This window comes from Canis lupus, chromosome 9, assembly GCF_048164855.1.
Source record: "Canis lupus baileyi chromosome 9, mCanLup2.hap1, whole genome shotgun sequence".
NCBI lineage: Eukaryota > Metazoa > Chordata > Mammalia > Carnivora > Canidae > Canis > Canis lupus.
The window spans coordinates 42679796-42700098 of NC_132846.1; the positions used below are offsets into that span (position 1 = coordinate 42679796).

The following is a 20303-nucleotide window of genomic DNA, read 5'->3' on the forward strand; positions in this document are numbered from 1 at the left end:
AAAACATTTCCATGTTGGCGACCAGATTTCTGCTCCCCACCCTCCCATCCCAATTTCCGTTAAACTCAAGCTGTCATCAATTTTAAAAATTCCTGGTGATACATTCATTCCTGGGAAAATCAAGACATCCCACCACCACCCACGAGTGAATGTATTTCATATCTACACTATTCTTAGCCCTAATGGGGCCTTGGTAATCTTGAAACATTACCCAGATAGGGAAGTCTGGTGAGGTCACAGAAAGTCTGGAGCAAAGCTGGAGAAGTTTCACCCCTGAAATGTAGACAACCCATTGCTTCTCTCTGCCTGGTTTCCCCATTAAACTACTGGCATTGGTTTCTGGTCTGTAATCAGATTTAATATGGAATCTCTCCTTTCCTTTGCTAAAAGTAGCCACAATGCTTTTTTGAATGACGATTATGTGTAATTCTGCAGGATAATGCAAACTTTTCTATCTGCTGAATTAATCTCCATTCAGTTAAAACTGAAAAAGAGAAAAGAGGATGGGGAAGGAGGGCACAATTTAAAAGAAATAACAGGGCAGCCCGGGTAGCTCAGCGGTTTAGCGCCGCCTTCAGCCCTGGGCCTGATCCTGGAGGCCCCACATCGAGTCCCATGTCGGGCTCCTGCATGGAGCCTGCTTGTGCCTCTGCATGGAGCATGCTTTTCCCTCTGCCTGTGCCTTTGCCTCTCCTCTCTCTCTCTCATGAATAAATAAATAAAATATTTAAAAAATATAATAAATAAAATAAATAACAAAGAACATAAAGAATCTGCTAGTGACCAGATAAGTTGGGATCCATCTCAAATAGATTCCTCTGTTTTCTGTAACACAGTTAAAAACACACTCTCTCCTATACGTTGCTTGCTTAACTAGATGTATAAAACATTTAATGAGCCTAGTGAAAGGCATAAATCATTGGAAAAATATAGACTGTGATTGTGACAATGAATACACAGTCCTGGTAGAACAAAGTATAACTAAAGATTTTGTGTATCTGTGAAATGAAGCTAAGTTCCCACTATGGCCTATGGCAACCCTGCTTTGCTTCTTTGCTCTAATTCACACATTCATTCAAAACATATTTATTGTAATTCCATAACATAACACATTCATTAACCCTTTAATGTGCTTAGTCTATTTTTAATACTAAAATTTACTTTTTGGAACACCTGGGTGGATCAGTGGTTGAGCTTCTGCCTTCAGCTCAGGGTGTGATCCTGGGATTCGGGATTGGTCCTGCATTGGGCTCCCTGGGGGGAGCCTGCCTATATCTCTGCCTCTCTCTGTGTGTCTTTCATGAATAAACAAATAAATATTTTCAAATAAATTAATTAAATAAAATAAAATTTACTTTTTATTTGTGAGTTTTATATTGTAGACCTCTATTGTACATGTAATGTTAATAAAGCAAGAAAGTATAAACTTTCACAAAGAATTTGCATAAACAAGCCTTGCTTTATTTTTTAAAAAAGAAAATAGGGGATCCCTGGGTGGCTCAGTGGTTTGGCGCCTGCCTTCGCCCGGGGAGTGATCCTGGGGTCCCAAGATCGGTCCCGCGTCAGGCTCCCTGCATGGAGCCTGCTTCTCCCTCTGCCTGTGTCTCTGCCTCTCTCTCTGTGTGTCTCTCATGAATAAATGAATAAAATATTTTAAAATAAATAAATAAATAAAAATAAAAATGTATCCACAGAAGTGATGAAAATGTTCTAAATTAGATTAAGGTGGCAGTTGTGCAACTCTGTAAATACAATGAAATTATTCAGTTATAGCCTTTAAATGAGTGAGGTTGATAATATGCAAATTATACCTCAATAAAACTATATTAAAAACTGATCCAGAGATAAAATTACTGGGAAAACAAAACTATCTATAAAAGTCCTGCCTATACAAATTAGAATTATTTTGAATCATCAAAATTAATAACAATATCTCAGTCAAGGTTGCTGATTAGATAAGAGGACCGGAAGGTGTGAGCTGTCAGGCTGCTGCTCCATGGTCTTCTCACAGGAAAGCACAGCAGAGCACAAGGAACTTACCACAGTTGAGGACCATGGATTTTCTACTGTTCTTTTTTTTTTTTTTTTTTTTTTGATAGTCACACAGAGAGAGAGAGAGGCAGAGACACAGACAGAGGGAGAAGCAGGCTCCATGCACCGGGAGCCCGACGTGGGATTCGATCCCGGGTCTCCAAGATCACGCCCTGGGCCAAAGGCAGGCGCCAAACCGCTGCGCCACCCAGGGATCCCGATTTTCTACTGTTTTTTAAGAGAAAATAATTTCTCAAGCATCAGTGTAGCCACTGAGCACGATTAACTTTGGTCCATCTTAACAAGAGACTGTGATGTTCCAAATAGGTCCACACCATAATTGGTAATTTCTGCTTTTAAAGGTATTTAATGTTATAGGAAAATATGTAATGTACTATATATATAGCTAACATACAATATTATATATTTTATATATTATATAAGTATAATATATATAAATTTATAAAACTAGAAAGACACATACATACCAAAACTTTATTTATTTATTTATGATAGTCACAGAGAGAGAGAGAGAGGCAGAGAGAGAAGCAGGCTCCATGCACCGGGAGCCCGGCGTGGGACTCGATCCCGGGTCTCCAAGATCACGCCCTGGGCCAAAGGCAGGCGCCAAACCGCTGCGCCACCCAGGGATCCCTATCAAAACTTTAATACTATTTCCAGATACTGAGCATAAACCTAGTAAATAGTTAATTCAACAGTTGATAATTATGCTTTTGGACCTTTGACAGTCTGTGGTGGTGTGTGTGTTTAGCCAAAACTGGCTTCACAGAACAATTCATATATCTCAAGGACAGTGCAATCTTGGCTTATTACCAGAATAATTGGAGGTGGGGGGCAGAGGTTGTGGTGTGCAGATTGGTAATCTCAAATGACAGTTTAAACAAAACTAGTTAAAATTCAGCACATATTTACCATCTATACACATAATCCAAAAGTGTCAAAATAATTCCAGAACAGATGTTTAGAAACAAAGAACTAGCACACTAGTGAAGATAAAAGATTCTGTTACATTTTTAGCTCTTTAGCTGACCTCCCCTTTGTTCCAGAGTTCAAAAGGGCTGAGAAGGGGAAGGCCCAGAATGTCTGCAAATCCACTGAAGCTCTTCCCACCCACTCATTTCCCCTTCCTTCTCTGTGGCCCTAAACTCACAATTATACTTGCTCCCTCAGGAGATCATCACTGATTCCTCTCTGGAAGGACTGTTCTCACATTGGAAGGGATCCTGGGGACCACATTAATGACTGTACTGGGAAGGGCCATTCTCTAGTCCTGGTGACCATGGAGCATCCACAGAATAGCATGAATTTGTAAACAGTAAACATACTGCATGTTGTCACTTTCTTAGATTGTTTTCAAAAATGTGCACGTTATTGCCCATTTCTGGATAAACAAGAGTTGACTAATGCATTTCATCAAATCTAAGATCCACCAATTATTATATCCATTATGTTCTGGATCACTGAGAAAGAAAAAAAAATGCTGCTAATTACATAACTAAATGCTTTCTTATTCTTAGAAGTTTTCCACACAATGTCTGTCATACTTTTTTCTGTCATCCTCTGTGTATTTCTTAAAAGAGTGTTCCACTCCAGTCTCTGGGACCTTCTTCCAAGCCTCTGACATGCTTTCTGCACGTTTTCTACTGGAACTTTCTTAACCAGGCTGGAAAGTGTCAACAAAAGGTTTTCAGGTAACCATTAGAAACACATTTTATTTTTATTCAGTTATGAATTAACATACAGTGTTGTATTAGTTTCAGTTGTTCTATATAATGATACAACAATTCTATACACTTCTCAATGCTCATCAAAATAAGTATACTCCTAATTGCCTTTACCTATTTTAGCCATCCCCCCACCCACTTCCTCTCTGGCAACCACCAATTTGTTCTCCATATTTAAGAGTCTGCTTTTTGGTTTGTCATTTTGTTTTCTTTGTTTTGTTTCTTAAATTCCACGTGTGAGTATGTGGTATTTGTCTTTTCCTATGTGACTTATTTCACTCAGTATAGGTCCATCCATGTTGTTTCAAATGGCAAGATCTCATTCTTTTTTATGGCTGAATCATATTCATCTTTTCTTTTAATTTTATTTATTTATTTTAGAGAGAGAGGGCCAGCAAGTGAGGGAAAGGATGGTGGGAGGAGATACAGCCTCCTCAAGCAAACTCCCCACTGAGTGCAGTGCCCACCACGGGGCTTGACCCCACAACTAGGGATCATGACCTGAGCTGAAATCAAAGCCAGCCACTTAACTGACTGAACCACACAGGTGTCCCTATGTGCCACATTTTTATTTATTCATCTATTGATGGGCATTTAGGTTGCTTCCACATCGTGGCTTTTATAAATAATGCTGCAATAAATATAGTGGTGCATATATCTTTTTGAATGAGTGTTTTTGTTTTCTTTGGGTAAATTCTCAGTAGTGGAATTACTGGGTACTTCTATTTTTAATGTTTTTGACAAATCTCCATACTGTTTTTCCTAGTGCCTACACCAATTTGCATTCCAACCAACACTTCATGTGGGTTCCTTTTTCAGGGTGATGCTGGCCTCATAAAATGAATTCGAAATTTTCCTTCCTCTTCTATTTTTTGAAAAAGTTTGAGAAGAACAGGTATTAACTCTCCTTTAAATGTTTGGTAGAATTTACCCATGAAGCCATCTGGTCCTAGGCTTTTGTTTGGTGGGAGTTTTTTGATTACTGATTTAATTTCATTGCTAGTAATTGATCTGTTTAAATTCTCTATTTCTCTCAATTCAGTTCTGGAAGATGATGTGTTTCTATGAACTTAAGCATGTCTTCTAGGTTTTCCAACTTGTTGGCATACAATTTTTCATGATATTCTCCTACAGTTTTCTGCATTTCTGTGGAGTCCATTTTCTTTTTCCTCCATTTCTGATTTTATTTATTTGAGTCTTCTTTTATTTTTTTTTTTTTCCTTTGGTGAATCAGCTAAAGTTTTATCAATTTTGCTGATCTTTTCAAAGAACTAACTCCCAGCTTCATAGATCTTTTCTTTTGGTTTTTTAGCTTCTATTTCATTTATTTCTGCTCTAATCTTTGTTATTTCCTTCCTTCTACTGGATTTGGGCTTTGTTTGTTACTGTTGTTTTTCTCTGGCTCCTCTAAGTGTAAGGTTAGGTTTTTTATTACAGATTTTTATTTCTTCTTGAGGTAGGCTTAGACGAGATTGGGCGCGTTCAGGGTGGTATGGCCATAGACTTGAGGTAGGCTTATATTGCTAAAATCTTCCTCTTAGATCAGCTTTTATAGCATTTCAAAGATTTTGGACTGTTGTCTTCATTTTCATTTGTCCCCGTGTATTTTTTGATTTTAAGTGGCAATTAAATGCAACTCATATAGTACAATCAATGTACATAATTTAATATGAATAACCATGATTGAGTTCATGCATGTGGAACCAAATAACAACCACCATGCAATTGCCCCCACCAACAGAGAGTGATCACAAGGAATATTCCATTTCAGATTTGTTAAGCTGAGGAAAAAAATGTTTCATAGAATGAATGAAACTCAGGAAATATGAAACTGTTAAGTGAGCAAAAGGGAACCCAGCCTAGCAAATGGCTGAGTAAAGTATACCTTTTTGACAGAGGGGTAGGTGTCGGTAGACCAACATTCGTGTTCATGTTTTCACTATGTGATGGCCATGGTGTTCACTGTTTCCTATACATCACTGCATTGAGTTGGGTAGTTTTATCTTCATTTTATAGATGAGGAAATTGAGCTCAAAGATGTTAACGTGCCCAAGGTCACAAAAGGAGGTGACAGAGCCCAAATATTATGTGTCTGACTCTAGAATCCTTTATATTCCCACTATACCAGTTTCCATACTGGCCTTATGACACTTGAGTTCTGATAGTGATTATGGCTGTAGTTCACCTGGCCCAGGTATTCCTGAGGGGATTAAATCAAATCTGAATTTTATGGAGAGGAAAAAGTATTGTCTGTAATAACTGCAACCATATTATGGAGAATTATACACAAGTGATAAAATAGTGAGTGTAAGCATATGTAAGTATATACATTCATACAAACTACCACCAGCTGGAAAGTTAATAATATAGACTACTCTGGCTTTTTACAGGAAGAAAATATCTCAGGCTTCTTATGAATCCCCCCCCCCAGTTTTACAATAGTTATTTTAGTCTGTATTACTTCATTTGTCACCTTATCAAATATATTTCTTGGCTCTAAGAGCCCTGGATTTTACCCATTAACAGTTTCAGACCGAGCCTGAGCTATGATCTCATGACTGTCTGGTTCCACCCCCCAAAAAACCATGATTAGAATTATTGACAACAGCTTAGCTCAAATATAGACAGCAGCTCTTTGAGCTCTTCACCCACCTTGCTTGGTTAGAAAAACTCCAAGGCACAGACATCTTGGGAATGAAATAAAAGTAAGGATTTGTACCGTTCTTCATGCACTTTGTTTTCTCTTTCTGTTCCCTTCACAAAAGACTTCATCATGAAAAGGAGGAAGCCCAAACTGAAATGAGTTAAGAACTTTGTGTCCGAGAGAAGACTGTGGCTTGGCCCTGAGTTGAGGTAAGATATGTTGGTGTGTACTGATGAGACCAGATTAAGCTCTACCTCATCACACCTTCTCCTTCCCTTTCTCCATTCTCTCTCCATTCCTTCTTGACTTACTTTCCAAGCTTTCTGTGCCTCTTCCCCTCATCTGGGAACTCAGTGTACCAAAGAGGCTGCTTACAGTGATCAACTTTTCTAGATCTCCAGAGGGGGCACATGAACCAAAATGAGAAAGTCTGAACTGAAGACACAAGTGTAAGAAATCACAGCAGTTCTGGAAAATGAAGGGTGAACAATTGCTGTGATTTTGCTTGTCATCCTAACCCAAAAGTTTGCTAACTTTGTTCTTCTACCATCATACTTTGCTTTCATTAAAAAAATGCTCTTTTCTAATGATTTCTTGTCGTGTTCCAGGAGATTCTCCATATATTTAGGCCCCAAAGAATCCAACTGATGCTTTGATCACTTGCTATGTCCTCTGGTTCTCTAAGGCTGCTTCACTGTCTTTCAACAAAGTGATGATGAAATAAGTGCCTTGTGCTATAAGTCATGAAGAAGAGAAACTGTAAATGACAACGAGGCTTTATGTGTTCTTCTCCTACATCCAACCACTATGAGGATTCTTCCATTGCTGTTGCAAAGTTCTTTTCTTGGAAACCTGAGATGACTAAAGCCTTTTAGCACACTAACCCTCAGATCCTGTCTATCTCCTCTATATCTTCTTTTACACATCTGTCTTCCTCTCCTCTATAACTTTTACTTCCTTTTTCTTTATATTATTGTTATTTCCACTAATTTCTTCAAAATAATCACAAACATACAGAAATATAGCAGGTACAGAAGAAGTTTTCCCCCAAAATCTATTAAGAGGAATTTGCCAATCTAATCCCTCATAACCCCCAAATACTTTAGTTCATGTTTCCTACAATCAAGGACATTCTCCTACATAGGCAAAATTTAACCATCAAAATCAGAACATGAATATTGCATAATACCATCGCCTAATCCTGAGACCTCATTCAAATTTTACCAGTTGTCCCAGTAATGGGCTTCGTAGCTAACAGATCCAGTTCAGAAGCAGGATTGAAGTTGTTATCACATCTCTTTAGTCTTCTTTAGTCTGGAATGGTTTTTTTAGTATTTCTTTGACTTTCATTATGTTGACATTTTTTAAGATCAAAGGCCAGATATATTGTCATTTATCCCTTAAATTAGATCTGTCTGATATTTCCTAATAGTTGGATTTGGGTCATGCATCTTTGGGAGAGATATCACAGGAGAATGCTCCGTGCTTCTCATTCGATCCTATCAGGTGATGCACCACTTTGATTTGCCCCATTATTGATAGTGTTCATTCATCACTCTACTGTGATGGTGTCTGACTTCCTCACTATAAAATTACTTTTTCCTCCTTTGAAATTAATAAGTATCTTCGTAGAAGTTACTTTGAATGATGTGATTTCTATGTTCTTCACCAAACTTTTAATTTATTCATTTATTTATGTCAGTATATATTCTCATCGTTTCCTATTTTATTTGACCAATTCCCCTATATGTAATCAATTACCTTCCTTTTCTGCCATCTTCTCTCCTGCTTAGACACTCTCCTTAGCCTCCTGGACTCTGATTTCTTATACTGCATCCCCCTTCACCTGACAGCAGACCTTCTTGCTTCCTTTGGGTTCTGAGCTAAAGCTTCTCACCCTTCCCAGTACAGATTCCTGCCTCTCTTTGTTCCAGCTACTGGATCTAGGACAAAGCTGTTCAGGAATAAAAGGGAATAGGAAGAAGAAGGACATCTGTATTCTTTGGTGCTCCCTCCTATTCCTCCTTTCCAACTGTCCTGACCCGTTCTGACCCCTTTCACTCTTGCCAACTCTTACATCCATCTTTCTGAGCACTCAAGGCAGTATTGAACCATGGGCAATGGCATAATCAGTCAGACTAGTCAGACTATGAGGGTTTGAATCCTGGCGTGGGGACTCGGGTAAGTTACTTCCCCTCTCCAAGCCTCAGCTGCATGGTGCATAAAATAAGCATCGTAGTAGTGCTACTTCACAGTATTTTCAGAATTAAACGAGATAGTGCATGTAAAGTCTTTACTGCCTGCCTCGTATCAAGCACTAAACAAATTTTATTCTTACTTCCCATCCGCTATGTTTTGGATGGTGGTGGTGGTTTTATCTCTCTCTCTTTTCCTGAATGCTCTTTGTTTTTGTCTCTCTCTCTCTCTCTCTCTTTTTTTTTTTTTTTTTACATTTTAGCTTCACTGGACTATTTTTACTTTCTTGCTTTTCCTGACTCTTTTCACTTTCCCTGTGTTCGTGCATGGATGTGGTGAAGGGAGGAATTGAGCTGCCACCAGCAGAAGGTCTGATGGGGAATTCCCGTGCCCAGAGTCATATGCCCATAGGATGTCAGGTAGCTGTGGTCTCTGCATCCTGTGACCCTGACTGGGACAGCAACAAGACACGTCCATAACTTACCCCTTAGCTTGAGCAAAAGGGGAAAAAAGAGCCTCTGAGAAAGAACTGAGGTGGAACTGTACACCTGCAGTGGAACACAGGAGCAGCTGCTTGCCAGTTAAGGACCCCTCCTCTAACTGGCATGGGATTTGTAAAGAGGGAAGGAGGTGATCTTTTGAAAATATGAACAGAATTACATTCTGAGACCTTGTTCCCTTCTTGGAATTCTGTCCTTTCTGGTAGATAAAAGGTAAAATCCAATGATGCAGAGGCACTGTTCTTTGTTGAAGCAGTTTCTAAGAGAGTCAGAGCAAAAGAGTAGAAGACATAGACAATAGTTATTGGTTAGATAGAAATCCACTACTTACCTCTCAGCCAAGAGCTAAGCATTAGGCAAGGGTGAATGGTCAGGAAAAGATGTTCTCAATTTAGTATAGTTTTTAAACCCTACTTACAAAAAAAAAAAAAAGGGATCTGCTTTTGGGGGATATGGTACATGTGTTTCATGGTCTCCTAGAGAGGCCTTTCCTATTTGTCCTAATTAATTAGCATTGCTAGCTCCACATCCCAGGCATTTTTTTGTTACATGGATCTTTTCTAGAGTCTTTGCAGCCCTAATCATCCAGTATTCTTTTTGTTGTTGTTGTTGTTGTTGTTGATTATCCTTCCTATAGAGTATAAGCTGCATGGAGGCAAGGATCCTACCAATCCTGTACGGATGTATCACCAATGTTCCAGGCAGTGCCTGGCATATCATAGGTGTTGATAAAATGTGTTGACTTAATGAGTAAGTGAGGCAAAGTGATGATGAATTTTCTCTGTATCTGTTCATTGTGCTCCTATTCCTTTGACTTTGTGATGTTTGTCTGTAAGCACCATGAAGAGGAACAAAAGGAAACCCACCACAAGGAACAATGAGCAAGATGCCATCTCTGTGCCACCCTCCCAAGATCCAGGAGATCTTCAAAACATGTTGGATGGAGGAGAGTATGCCCCTTTTGTATCTCCTCCCATTTTAGAGAGCAATTTTATCCAGGTAAATAAGATGCGAGCCCTGAATTAAGTTCCAATAACTTCAGTAATTAATTTTCTCAAATTGAAAAGATTAGGAGGAGGAGTATTTTAAAAGTGATAAAGGAATGAGTGAGACGATTAAAGGGAAAAATTTTGGAACTTTAACCAACCTAAAATAATGATAATGTTAAAGGAAAATTCATTCCAAATTTTCCCAGCAAACTCTCACTTAGAGTTTGTTCTAACTCCTAAATCTTTCTAACTCCACCATGTTTGTCATTCTATCATAATCTTCCCAAAATGACATGAAGAGATTACAGTGAATTCAGAACATCCTGCCACAGGAAAGCATTCAGATAGCTCCTTTCTTGGATTGAGAAGACATTTTAAAGAATAACACAACTTGGTATTAAAGTCAATTTTGGCTCTTAGTTCTGAAAGTAAAAGATAATTGTTAAATTGTCAGGGAGGAGAGTTTTCTTCTCATAAAAATGTCCCTACATTATGAATGAAACTACATTTCAAGGCATTTGATAGCAGTTCTTGCTTTCTTCTGAACATTAAACATTAAAATATTCAGACAAGGAACGGGAAAATGAGTTCACTGTTGTAGGCCATACCCCTAAAGTCCACAGTAATGCCACGACCAAGTCTAACACAAAACACACCCATTCAAGCAGCTCCTCAGCTGATTCCACAGAGGAGAGATAGAGAAGACAATAGATGCTTCGCCTTCCATAAATATGTTCTCTGCCCTGATGCCTTGGTTCTAGGGAGACGTCCTCACCTCCAGAACACCATAGGCAGGAGGTGACTCCTCAAAGAAAACTAATGTTTTAGTAATGCCCAGAACGCATGTGATAAGTCATGATTTGATGACTTTGCCTTCTATGTGCTTCTTTCCTACTAATAATCTTATTTTATTTTTTATACTTCTTCCTACATCCTTCTCAAATAACCTTTAGTGCATGTTCTAATAAACACTAAGGGAGGTAGGTAGCACTCTATAGACCAGGCATGCCCCGTATCATAATTGGGTAAGTTATTCCCTTCAACATACACAACCTCTCATGGTTAGTATGCCTTTGTCAGCAAGTTGCCACAGGTCTCTGACTCAAGTTCAAACGAAAACAAATAGGCATCTCAAAGTAAAAGAGCCACAGGACATCAGCTCACTTGCAAGGAGTCATCAGGGACCCAGTTCCTCTCTTTTGCTCTATCTCCCTCGAGTTAGCTCCCCTCAGGATAGGACATACCAACAGGACAGTAACAGCTGCCAGAAACACAAGAGATGCCCTTATCATAGCAACTTTTTGTGAGGACTGGAAACCTTTCCCAGAGCCACCAGGAGGCCCCCGCTGTGTCTCATTGGCCAGACCTAGGCCACATGGCCCTGCTGAAAGCAAGCACTGGCTAGGGAATGAAATCGCCAGGTTCATCAGTATTTCACCCCTGAGCCAGAGCACCATCCCTAAGGGGTAGATACTGGTTGGATGCTGAATTCTGTTAATCAGGCATGGCTTTGGGTAGGTCCATAGTGTGAGCTACAACCTCTTTCCGAGTATATTTGTTTTTAAGTGATTTTTGTGTTTTTTAGTTAATGTCTAGCTGAGAAACCAAATGTGGCCCTTCTCTGGCTTCCTTCGCATCCCTGTCTAGCCACTTTCCAGTTTTCTTTTCTTCCAACTGGCAGAGATCTTACTGGCCAAGATTCTTGGACTTAGGGATTTTTGCACATGCTGTTCCTCTGTCTGAAAAGCTCTCCTGTCCACCCAGTCAGTTTAACTCCCACATTGTCGGAGTCTCACATTCAGGTCTCAGCTAGAGGTCTCTTCCTCGGGGGAGATTTCTCTGACCCTATGTCTGGAGTATGCTGGAGCTGGCTGACTGGTAAGTGTTCAGGAAATTTGCACGTCTAGCTTTGAATACAGAAAATTAAATCGATAAACTCACATACTCAAACCTCATTGTTCCTATTATTTTACTACATTTTACAATTTATGCTTTTAAGGTTATGGATATAAGAGTTTGACAAAGGTCAATGAAGACTTCTGTGAGAATCAATTGACTGTACTGAATTTAAAATAAAGAAAGTTGCATATATCGTTATTTGTAAATTGTGTGCTACTCATCTTCTATATCAGTAAGATATATAATAAATATATGCATATCAGAAATAGTTGTTACACATTTACCAATACACCACTGCCTGTATCTCCTCTTAAATCAAGTCTCCTATCATATGCCTCATAGCACAGCACCCTAAATTCATGCCTGGTAATACTTGTTGCAGTAATAATTAGTGACATACTTTTTAATGTTCACTATCCCTGATAGAACCCCCATGGCCCAGGGGGTCTGTCCATTCACTGTGATAACTTCAGGAATTCTCAACAAGTGATTGAGCAAATGTACCATCATGTTTCATTTCTCCTTTATTTCCTACACTGCTCAGGTAAGCAAGGTTGTTGGGGCCATGCACTTCAGCAGAAAACTCCTCTTCCTGTTCTCTGCCTTAGGTTAACAGGAGAGGTGAATCCATTTACCTTCATAACCGAGCCAACTGGGTGACTGTAGGCATCTGCTCTTCCAGTAAAACCCAGAAGACCCCCAATGTGATGCTTCTAGCACATCTGACACCTGAAGCCCAGAAAGATAAAGAACCCCTGTTTCAAAGTCTCCTGATATCGCCTTCACCAGAGAACCTGGTGCTCACCAGGTGAGTTACAAAGGGAAGAAGTTAAGAATCTCTCAGAAAATATGCTTTACCCCTGAGAAGCTGAAAATAAAAACACCAATGACATTTGCTCCAAGGGAGCATTTCACTTGTATCCTGCTATAAATGGCAATCGTGTCCTTAAAGTCTGGGAAATTTGCTTATGACATGCTAGCAGTCAAACAGGTAGTTAAATTTTAAAAATCAAACCTAAGTAACAGTAACTGAAGATTCATAATAAACTGCCTCTCTAGAACATGCCCTTTCTTCCCCAGCATCTCAGCTTCCATCAGATTTTGCTGTGGTCTTGTCTCAAGCCACTAACTTTCAATGTGACCTAGAGCAATCTCTCAACTTCTCTCAACTTTGCAGGATGAACTAAGTGGGACAACTTCTCATGATAAATAGTTGGTACTTTGATTTTTTTAGTTCATCAGAGTCTGAAGAGTATGATTTGAGTGAGATGGCCCTCAGGAGGCTGGTTACATATACTAAAAATCACAGTTTTGATACTCAAAAGCTAAGGACCAGACCCAGGAACATAGTAACCACAGAAGGTACTGCCCAACCCCAAACCTGCCCCAACCCAGGCCTGTCTGGGAGACAAGCCCCTTGTCCTGAATCTCACTCTCCAAATTGCTATACAATGTAAAAGGAAAGGCCTTTTGATGGGTCTTCAGTCAGGCCCCAGATGACAATCGTGTGTGTTTGCAGGTTTCTACCTCTGCAGTTTGTGACTCTTTCGGTGCATGATGCTGAGAATATGCGCATCAAAGTAAAGCTGGTGAGTGGTAGAGCCTACTACCTACAGCTCTGCGCCCCTGCATGTAAACAGGACACCCTATTTTGTCAATGGGTGGAACTCATCTCTCTCTTGAATGAGGAGAAAGCCAAAGCTTCCAAACTGTCAGAAATCTCAAGTCTCTCAGAAATCACGAATAGCACAGACATCACAGGTTCAATGGACATCATGGATATTGCAGCGTTCACAGCTGTAGAGACCCCACATGAGTACACATGCTCAGACCCTGTACATGCGGTAGAAAGCATTGATTTCTCAGATTTCTCCGATGTCACTGATGTCACCGACGTCACAGATGTTCCAGAAAATGAGGTCACAGAGGCCCCAGATATAAATATTGTCACTGAAGTTACAGAAGTCACAGACCTCTGTGATGTCCCAAACTCAGAGGTCATAGTGGTGTTTGAAAATGATGATATACTGAGGGCCAAGCAAGAAGAAAAGGTAAGTGACAAGGCACAATTTTATTCCTTAATAATCAAGAATGAGAATGATAACCAAGATCATGCTTTTTGGTTAGCCCGTTGATATTGTTTATCAAAATGCTATGGAATGCGCTCTGAGTAACCTAATTAAAATAATGGAATATTAGCCCCAAGCCCTGGTATAAAGAAGTTGTAGGATGTATCCTGAAAGAAGCAGTGACCATCCTTCCTGTCAAATTTAACTCAGCATCAAAAAGGTATGGTGGGATGGAAAGAACTTTGGGACCAGCACAGCTGGACTCAAGTTGGACTCTTGCCCTCCCACATAGCTGTTTGGCTAAGCCACTGAAGTTACTTGAGTTACATGAGTCTCCTCATCTCTAAAACAAGGCTATTAATGTCACTTAAGGACTATTTTAAGTGTTTAAATGTATATAAAAGTATGCACTATATTATAGGATGGGGTGAAATTTCAATGGGTAAAACTGAGGGTGGAAATAGAAAAATAAAGTGCCAAAAGAAGTGAGCAGCTTTAGAAAAGGCTAGAAAGTGGAAAAACACAGCCATATTCAAGAATGGTTAGTTCAGTTCGGCTGGAGCATAATATACGTGGAAAATATAGGATTGGAAAGTTGTTTGCAAACCTTGAATGCCAAATTAAGAAGTGTGGACTCTGCTCTTTGGGCAAACTGTAACCATAAAAGCCCTCTGTGTAAGGGAATGAAAGAACTGTGTTTTTAGAAAGATGAATCTGATGGTAACATGGATTGTAGATAAAGAGCTAAGTTTGAGGACCTACTGCTAGAAAACCTCCATTGGTCCCATAATAGAAAAATCATAAAGGGCAAGGTTAGACATTTTACAGAAGAAGAAAACTGCCAATAAATACACTGGAGAAAGTTTGACCTCACTAGTAATCAAAGGAATGCAAACTAAGAAAAAAATAACCTATAACACTGTTAATTAGAATAATAAAAATAGTCAAGGTGTGGTCAACTTGGAATTTATATAGATTCATGGCAGGCATAAGAATTGGCCCAAACTTTCTTGAAATCATTATGAATCAAGAGCCTAAAAATGTTTATACACTTTCGATTCAGTGATTCCATTTCTAGGAATCTTCCTTAAGGAATTAATCAGAAGTAAGAATGAGGATTTAGTGGTAATGATGCTAATTATACCATATCTATATCATGTTTGTCAAAATGAAATAATGAAAATTTGGAAGGAACCTAAATATTCACTTCAGGGGAATTGCTAAACTGACATAAATCATGAAGGGCAGGTGCTGTATTAATGTTTTTCAGGAGCAATCACAGTATCTGGCAAGATCATAGGCAGTCAGTAAACATCTGTTAAAATGAAACACTACTATATGGGTATTAAAATTATTGGGAAAATTTTTCTTTACTTGGAGAAACTTTCATGTTTGAAAAAAGTTGAGTGAAAAATGAAGAATATGATCCCTATGACATAAAAATACATTTTTATGCTCACAAGCCGTAGGAGGGTGAAAAGTCATATTTGAACAGCCATTTATTTCTAGATTGTGAGATTACAGGAAATTAATGTTTTCCTCTTTACACTTTTCTACATTTTCTATTTTCTACAATAAACATAATTTCAAATTCAAGCAGTCTTACACAATTCTTAATAACATGAGAAAAATGCTATTAATAAATTGTTAAGTGAACAATGTAGGATATAGAACTAAAATGTTATCACAAAGCAGACACATATCACATAAACAAATAGACAAAAAGACTGAATGAAATGTGCCATAGAAGTAGTTATTTCTGAAAAAAAAAAAAAAAAGAAGTAGTTATTTCTGGCTAGTGGCCCCAAGCAAGCAATAATTTTCTCCCTTCACTTTATATCTTTATAGGATCTTCTAAATATTCCATATTAAATGTGTTACTTCCATTGACAGAAAAAAAGTTTTTTCTTTAAGGAAGAAGAATACTGTATTATTTTCAAGTGAAAACATGATGGAGGTGGTAGACTAGGTGATGGACTATGTGGTGGCAATGGGAGGAGGTGGTGGACTAGGTGGTGGACTAGGAGGTGGCAATGGGAGGAGGAATGTACAAGTGAGAGGGGATATTAGAGAAACAAAGTCTTTAGGACCAGCTGATCAATTGCTCAGAGGCCTGAGACAGATTCTGAGGAAGCCAGTGAGTTTCTAAGAGAGGTGGTTTGTTAACAGAACCCAGGAAGTTAAGAGAACAGGAAAGATTTTGTGGTATTAGTTTTAGGTATAGGTTCTAAGTCTTTTGATGAAAAAAATGAACTCTTTTGTCTTATTGTGAAAATCCCAACTTGTGTCACCTATTAGACACTCTTTTAAGATTTATTATTTATTTGAGAGAGAGAGTGTGTGTGTACATACATAAGTAAGCAGCAGGAAGGGCAGAGAGCAAAGGAGAGAGAGGGAGGGAATTTCAAGCAGACTCCCCACCCAGTGCAGAGCCTGACTCGGGGCTTGATCCCATGACCCTGAAATCATGACCTGAGCTGAAAGCAAGAATCGGATACTTAACTGACTGAGCCACCCAGGTACCCCTTACCTATTAGATACTCTTAAATTAAGAGCAACATCAGATCGGGGAGTAAGTACCAAGGTATTTCTAGACAACCTTTCTTTCCCCAAGAATTCAGAAATAGGAAATGCTATAATTAAGTACTAATTTTCTTGTGTAAGCTGACAGTGGTGAGCTTCTGGATGTGCTGTGTCAGGTCCCAGACTATCAGCCTCCAACGTCTGCCTGGTGGCCTCAGTGGCCACTCACCAAACCTCATTCCCTCAATAGTGTGCCTGTGCACACTCAGTGTGGCACTCAGAAGATATAAATGAAACGATTACTATATTAAATATTTCGAAAAAATAAATATTTTGCTGCATAAATCATCTATATCTGGGTGGTGCTTTTCTGTTACCTAATTTGCTGCTGTTTATTATTTTCAAAGGAAAAAATGGAAAATATTCTGAAGCCTGGGTGTCTACGAGATACAAAAAGTAAGAATGAGTTCAAAGAATCCTCAAAACATGTCACCATCTCAAATGTAACACTGACTTTCCAAGGTGAACGATGTTTTCGTACTACCTTGACAGAAGAAGAAAGTGAGACAAGTTCATCCAAAGGGTTGAGTGCTAGAACCTCTGAAATAAAGATAACTGATTTTAAAAACACAGCTCTCAAGTTTGAAGAATCCAGGTATGTGAGGCAGGGAAAAGCCGGGGATGCTAAGACATGAAGTAATGTAAAATAAATATAGGCGTTAAAGTCCCTGCAGCTCTAGCATTTGTTACTAAAGATTCTCAGTTATAGAAACAATGTAATTGAATGATGCCATAGTCAACTCTTGATTATTGGCATTTGGTTTAACTTTGTCTAATTTTTATTTTCCTCTCAATTTCTCATCCCTTTCAGTTCACATTCTAGGCTATCTGGTGTCAATTGTGTGTCCTGAGGAATAGAGATAGGATAGAGTCAGAGTATCTACGTTTTGGAGTTAAGGCACTGATCTCCCAGAGTGACTATGGCCACTCTTGCCTTTATCTTTATACTTCTCTCCACTTTCTTCTCTACATATTTCATATGATTTTTCTACATTTCCGACTAATAACTTAATCTGAAAAAAATATTTTCATAATTCTGTTTATTCTTTTTAAAGATATACTTGTTTATTATTTTAAAGAGAGATAATCCTGGAGCAGGCTCCCTGCTGAGTGCAGAGCCTGACTCAGGGCGCAATCTCACCACCCTGAGATCATGACTTGAACCAAAATCAAGAGTTGGTCACCCAACTGACTGAGCCACCAGGTGCCTCTATTTTCATAATTTTAATAGTCAAGTGCAAGCTGAATATGAGAGAGCACTGTTGTACTACAAAGATAAAAATTAATCCAATCATTTCAACACCTAAAAAAGAAACCAGAGAAACATATAGAAGTTTAAATGCTTACATGAGCAAGAATGAAATAGAGAATGTAATGAATTATGTCTAAATTCTTTTTGAATATAAAAAAGGAACAAGGGAAAACAAAAACAAACCAAAAAAAGAAATAAATGAGAATGATTATAAGTAACTTGAAGTGCTACAGAGTTTGGTTGATTATTCAAAAAGAATGACAAAACAGGCAAACTACTGGACAACTTCTTTTTTTGGTAATTTATTCATGAGAAACACACAGAGAGAGGCAGAGACATAGGCAGAGGAAGAAGCAGGCTGCCTGTGGGGAGACCCTGATGTGGGACTCGATCCCAGGACCTGGGGATCACGACCTGAGCCAAAGGCAGACACTCAACCACTGAGCCACCCAGGTGGCCCAACAACTTATTTTTTTAAATGATAAAATTAGAAATTTAAAAGGTCATCATCAACTAATAAAAACAAAAGTAGGGCAGCACTGGTTTAGCGCCACCTTCAGCCCAGGATGTGATCCTGGAGACCCAGGATCGAGTCCCCTGTCGGGCTCCCTGCATGGAGCCTGCTTCTCCCTCTGCCTGTGTTTCTGCCTCTACTTCTCTCTCTGTGTGTCTCGTGAATAAATAAATAAAATCTTTAAAAAAAATAAAAAATAAAAACAAAAGTAATATGTTATTGAGAAAGATTGTATACATCTTTTCTTTAATAAACTTTGTAATCCTAAATTAAATAAATGACTTTAACAAAAATACAAAGAGGCAAAACTGGCACTTGAGAACATAGAAATAACTTACCCAATAGTTCCCATAAGAGAAAGAAAACATAGCTGTAACTTTTACTGGACAGTGTGGTTTAGTACTCCAAGAATTATCTCTATTTAATGTAAAGTTTTCTTTTAAATATAGAAAAATTATGTTATGTTCTCCTAATTTTTTGAAGCAAATAATTTGTCTGAAATATAAAACCTGAAAGACAACACAAGAGAGGAAATTCTAGATTAATCCTACTTAAGACAATAAATGTTAAATTCATAGAATCTTGGCAGGCAAAATGTAGCAAGTTTAATATAAAATTAAGGAAACTTTCAATAGAAGTCATTATTTAAAAGAGCAGAAAAAAATCATAGATACCTTAAATACATTTGAGAGACTGATATTCTTGATAAAGATCCACAAAATGTAGAAGAGTTTTCCTTTAGCACAGTAAAAAATATTTACTCCAAACCAAAGCCAACATTATTTTTAATGAAGAAATTATAGAAGTGTGCTACTTAAAACTTAGAACAAATTAAGGATATTCCTATTAACATTCCTACATGATATAATTTAAGGGAGTCTAGTAATTATAATAAAGAAATACAATGGATAAATATGAGATTTTTAAAAATCACTTTGCAAATGGAAATTAATATTTAGAAAATTTGAGAATCATCAAGCATATTAGTTTGTAAACAATTTTCGGAAGTCACAGGTTATAAAATAAACTCACAAAATATCATTTGTTCCATGATTTTTATTAACAAACCAAAATACTCTGAAAAAAGAATGTATTCAAAAGCAGCAATAAAAATCAAATATTTAATGAGAGTGATAAGAAATCTGTGTATATGGAATTACAAAACCCTAATGACAGAAAAACAAGACAATCTGATTAAGGAAAGCTAAGCTCTCTATCTGGACAGGTATATTTAAGACAACAGAAATGACAAGGCCTAAATTAACTTATAAATTTAATATAGTACCAATTATCTCAACGGTATATATATCATAGAAATTAAACAATTATAGAAAGTATGTGGAAAAAAATAGGGATAAGAATCTCAAGGAAATCATTGTGACTGGAAAATGTCTAGAGGGACTCACTTGTATAAAATCTCAAGTCATATTATAATTAAATAACCATCAGAAACATCAATGAAAATTTTAGGATATAGAAATTAAGATAGTGGGGATCCCTGGGTGGCTTAGCGGTTTAGCCCCTGCCTTCGGGCCAGGGCGTGATCCTGGAGCCTGTGTCTCCCTCTGCCTGTGTCTCTGCCTCTCTCTCTGTGTCTCTCATGAATAAATAAATAAAATCTTAAAAAAAAAAAGAAATTAAGATAGTAAAATAGATTCAAACTGAGAGGTTCAAAAGAAACATGAAGAAACGCAAAATTCTAGAATATGTTGATCATATATGCTGTACTATAAAAAAATTTCAGATGGGAAAAGTCAAAAACAAATAAACTGGAATAAAATGGAATAGTTGAATTGCCTCAATTGCATAAGAAAGATCATTTCTCCTTTGAAGCAACAGAAGAAATTTTCAATGGCAAAAGTTGATTCATTCATTCAATAA

General features: G+C 38.0%; 1 protein-coding gene across 15 annotated transcripts in view; it reads left to right on the top strand.

Moving 5' to 3' along the window:
* GARIN2 (golgi associated RAB2 interactor family member 2) overlaps positions 1 to 20303 on the top strand; it is a 32118-nt gene that overhangs the window by 1274 nt on the left and 10541 nt on the right. For 8 of the 15 annotated variants that reach the window (XR_012036781.1, XR_012036780.1, XR_012036779.1 and 5 more), the window contains 6 exons: positions 3631 to 3743; positions 6542 to 6629; positions 9953 to 10115; positions 12613 to 12812; positions 13524 to 14055; positions 17004 to 17251. Coding sequence is in view for 12 of the 15 variants with exons in the window: in XM_072838991.1 (XP_072695092.1) it covers positions 9957 to 10115; positions 12613 to 12812; positions 13524 to 14055; positions 17004 to 17251 (1139 nt within the window). In the remaining 3 variants the exon portion in view is untranslated. Of the gene's footprint in view, positions 1 to 3630; positions 3744 to 4542; positions 4672 to 6541; positions 6630 to 9952; positions 10116 to 12612; positions 12813 to 13523; positions 14056 to 17003; positions 17252 to 20303 lie in introns of all 15 variants that reach the window. The other 7 variants (XM_072838999.1, XM_072838993.1, XM_072839000.1 and 4 more) reach the window with 3 other exon arrangements.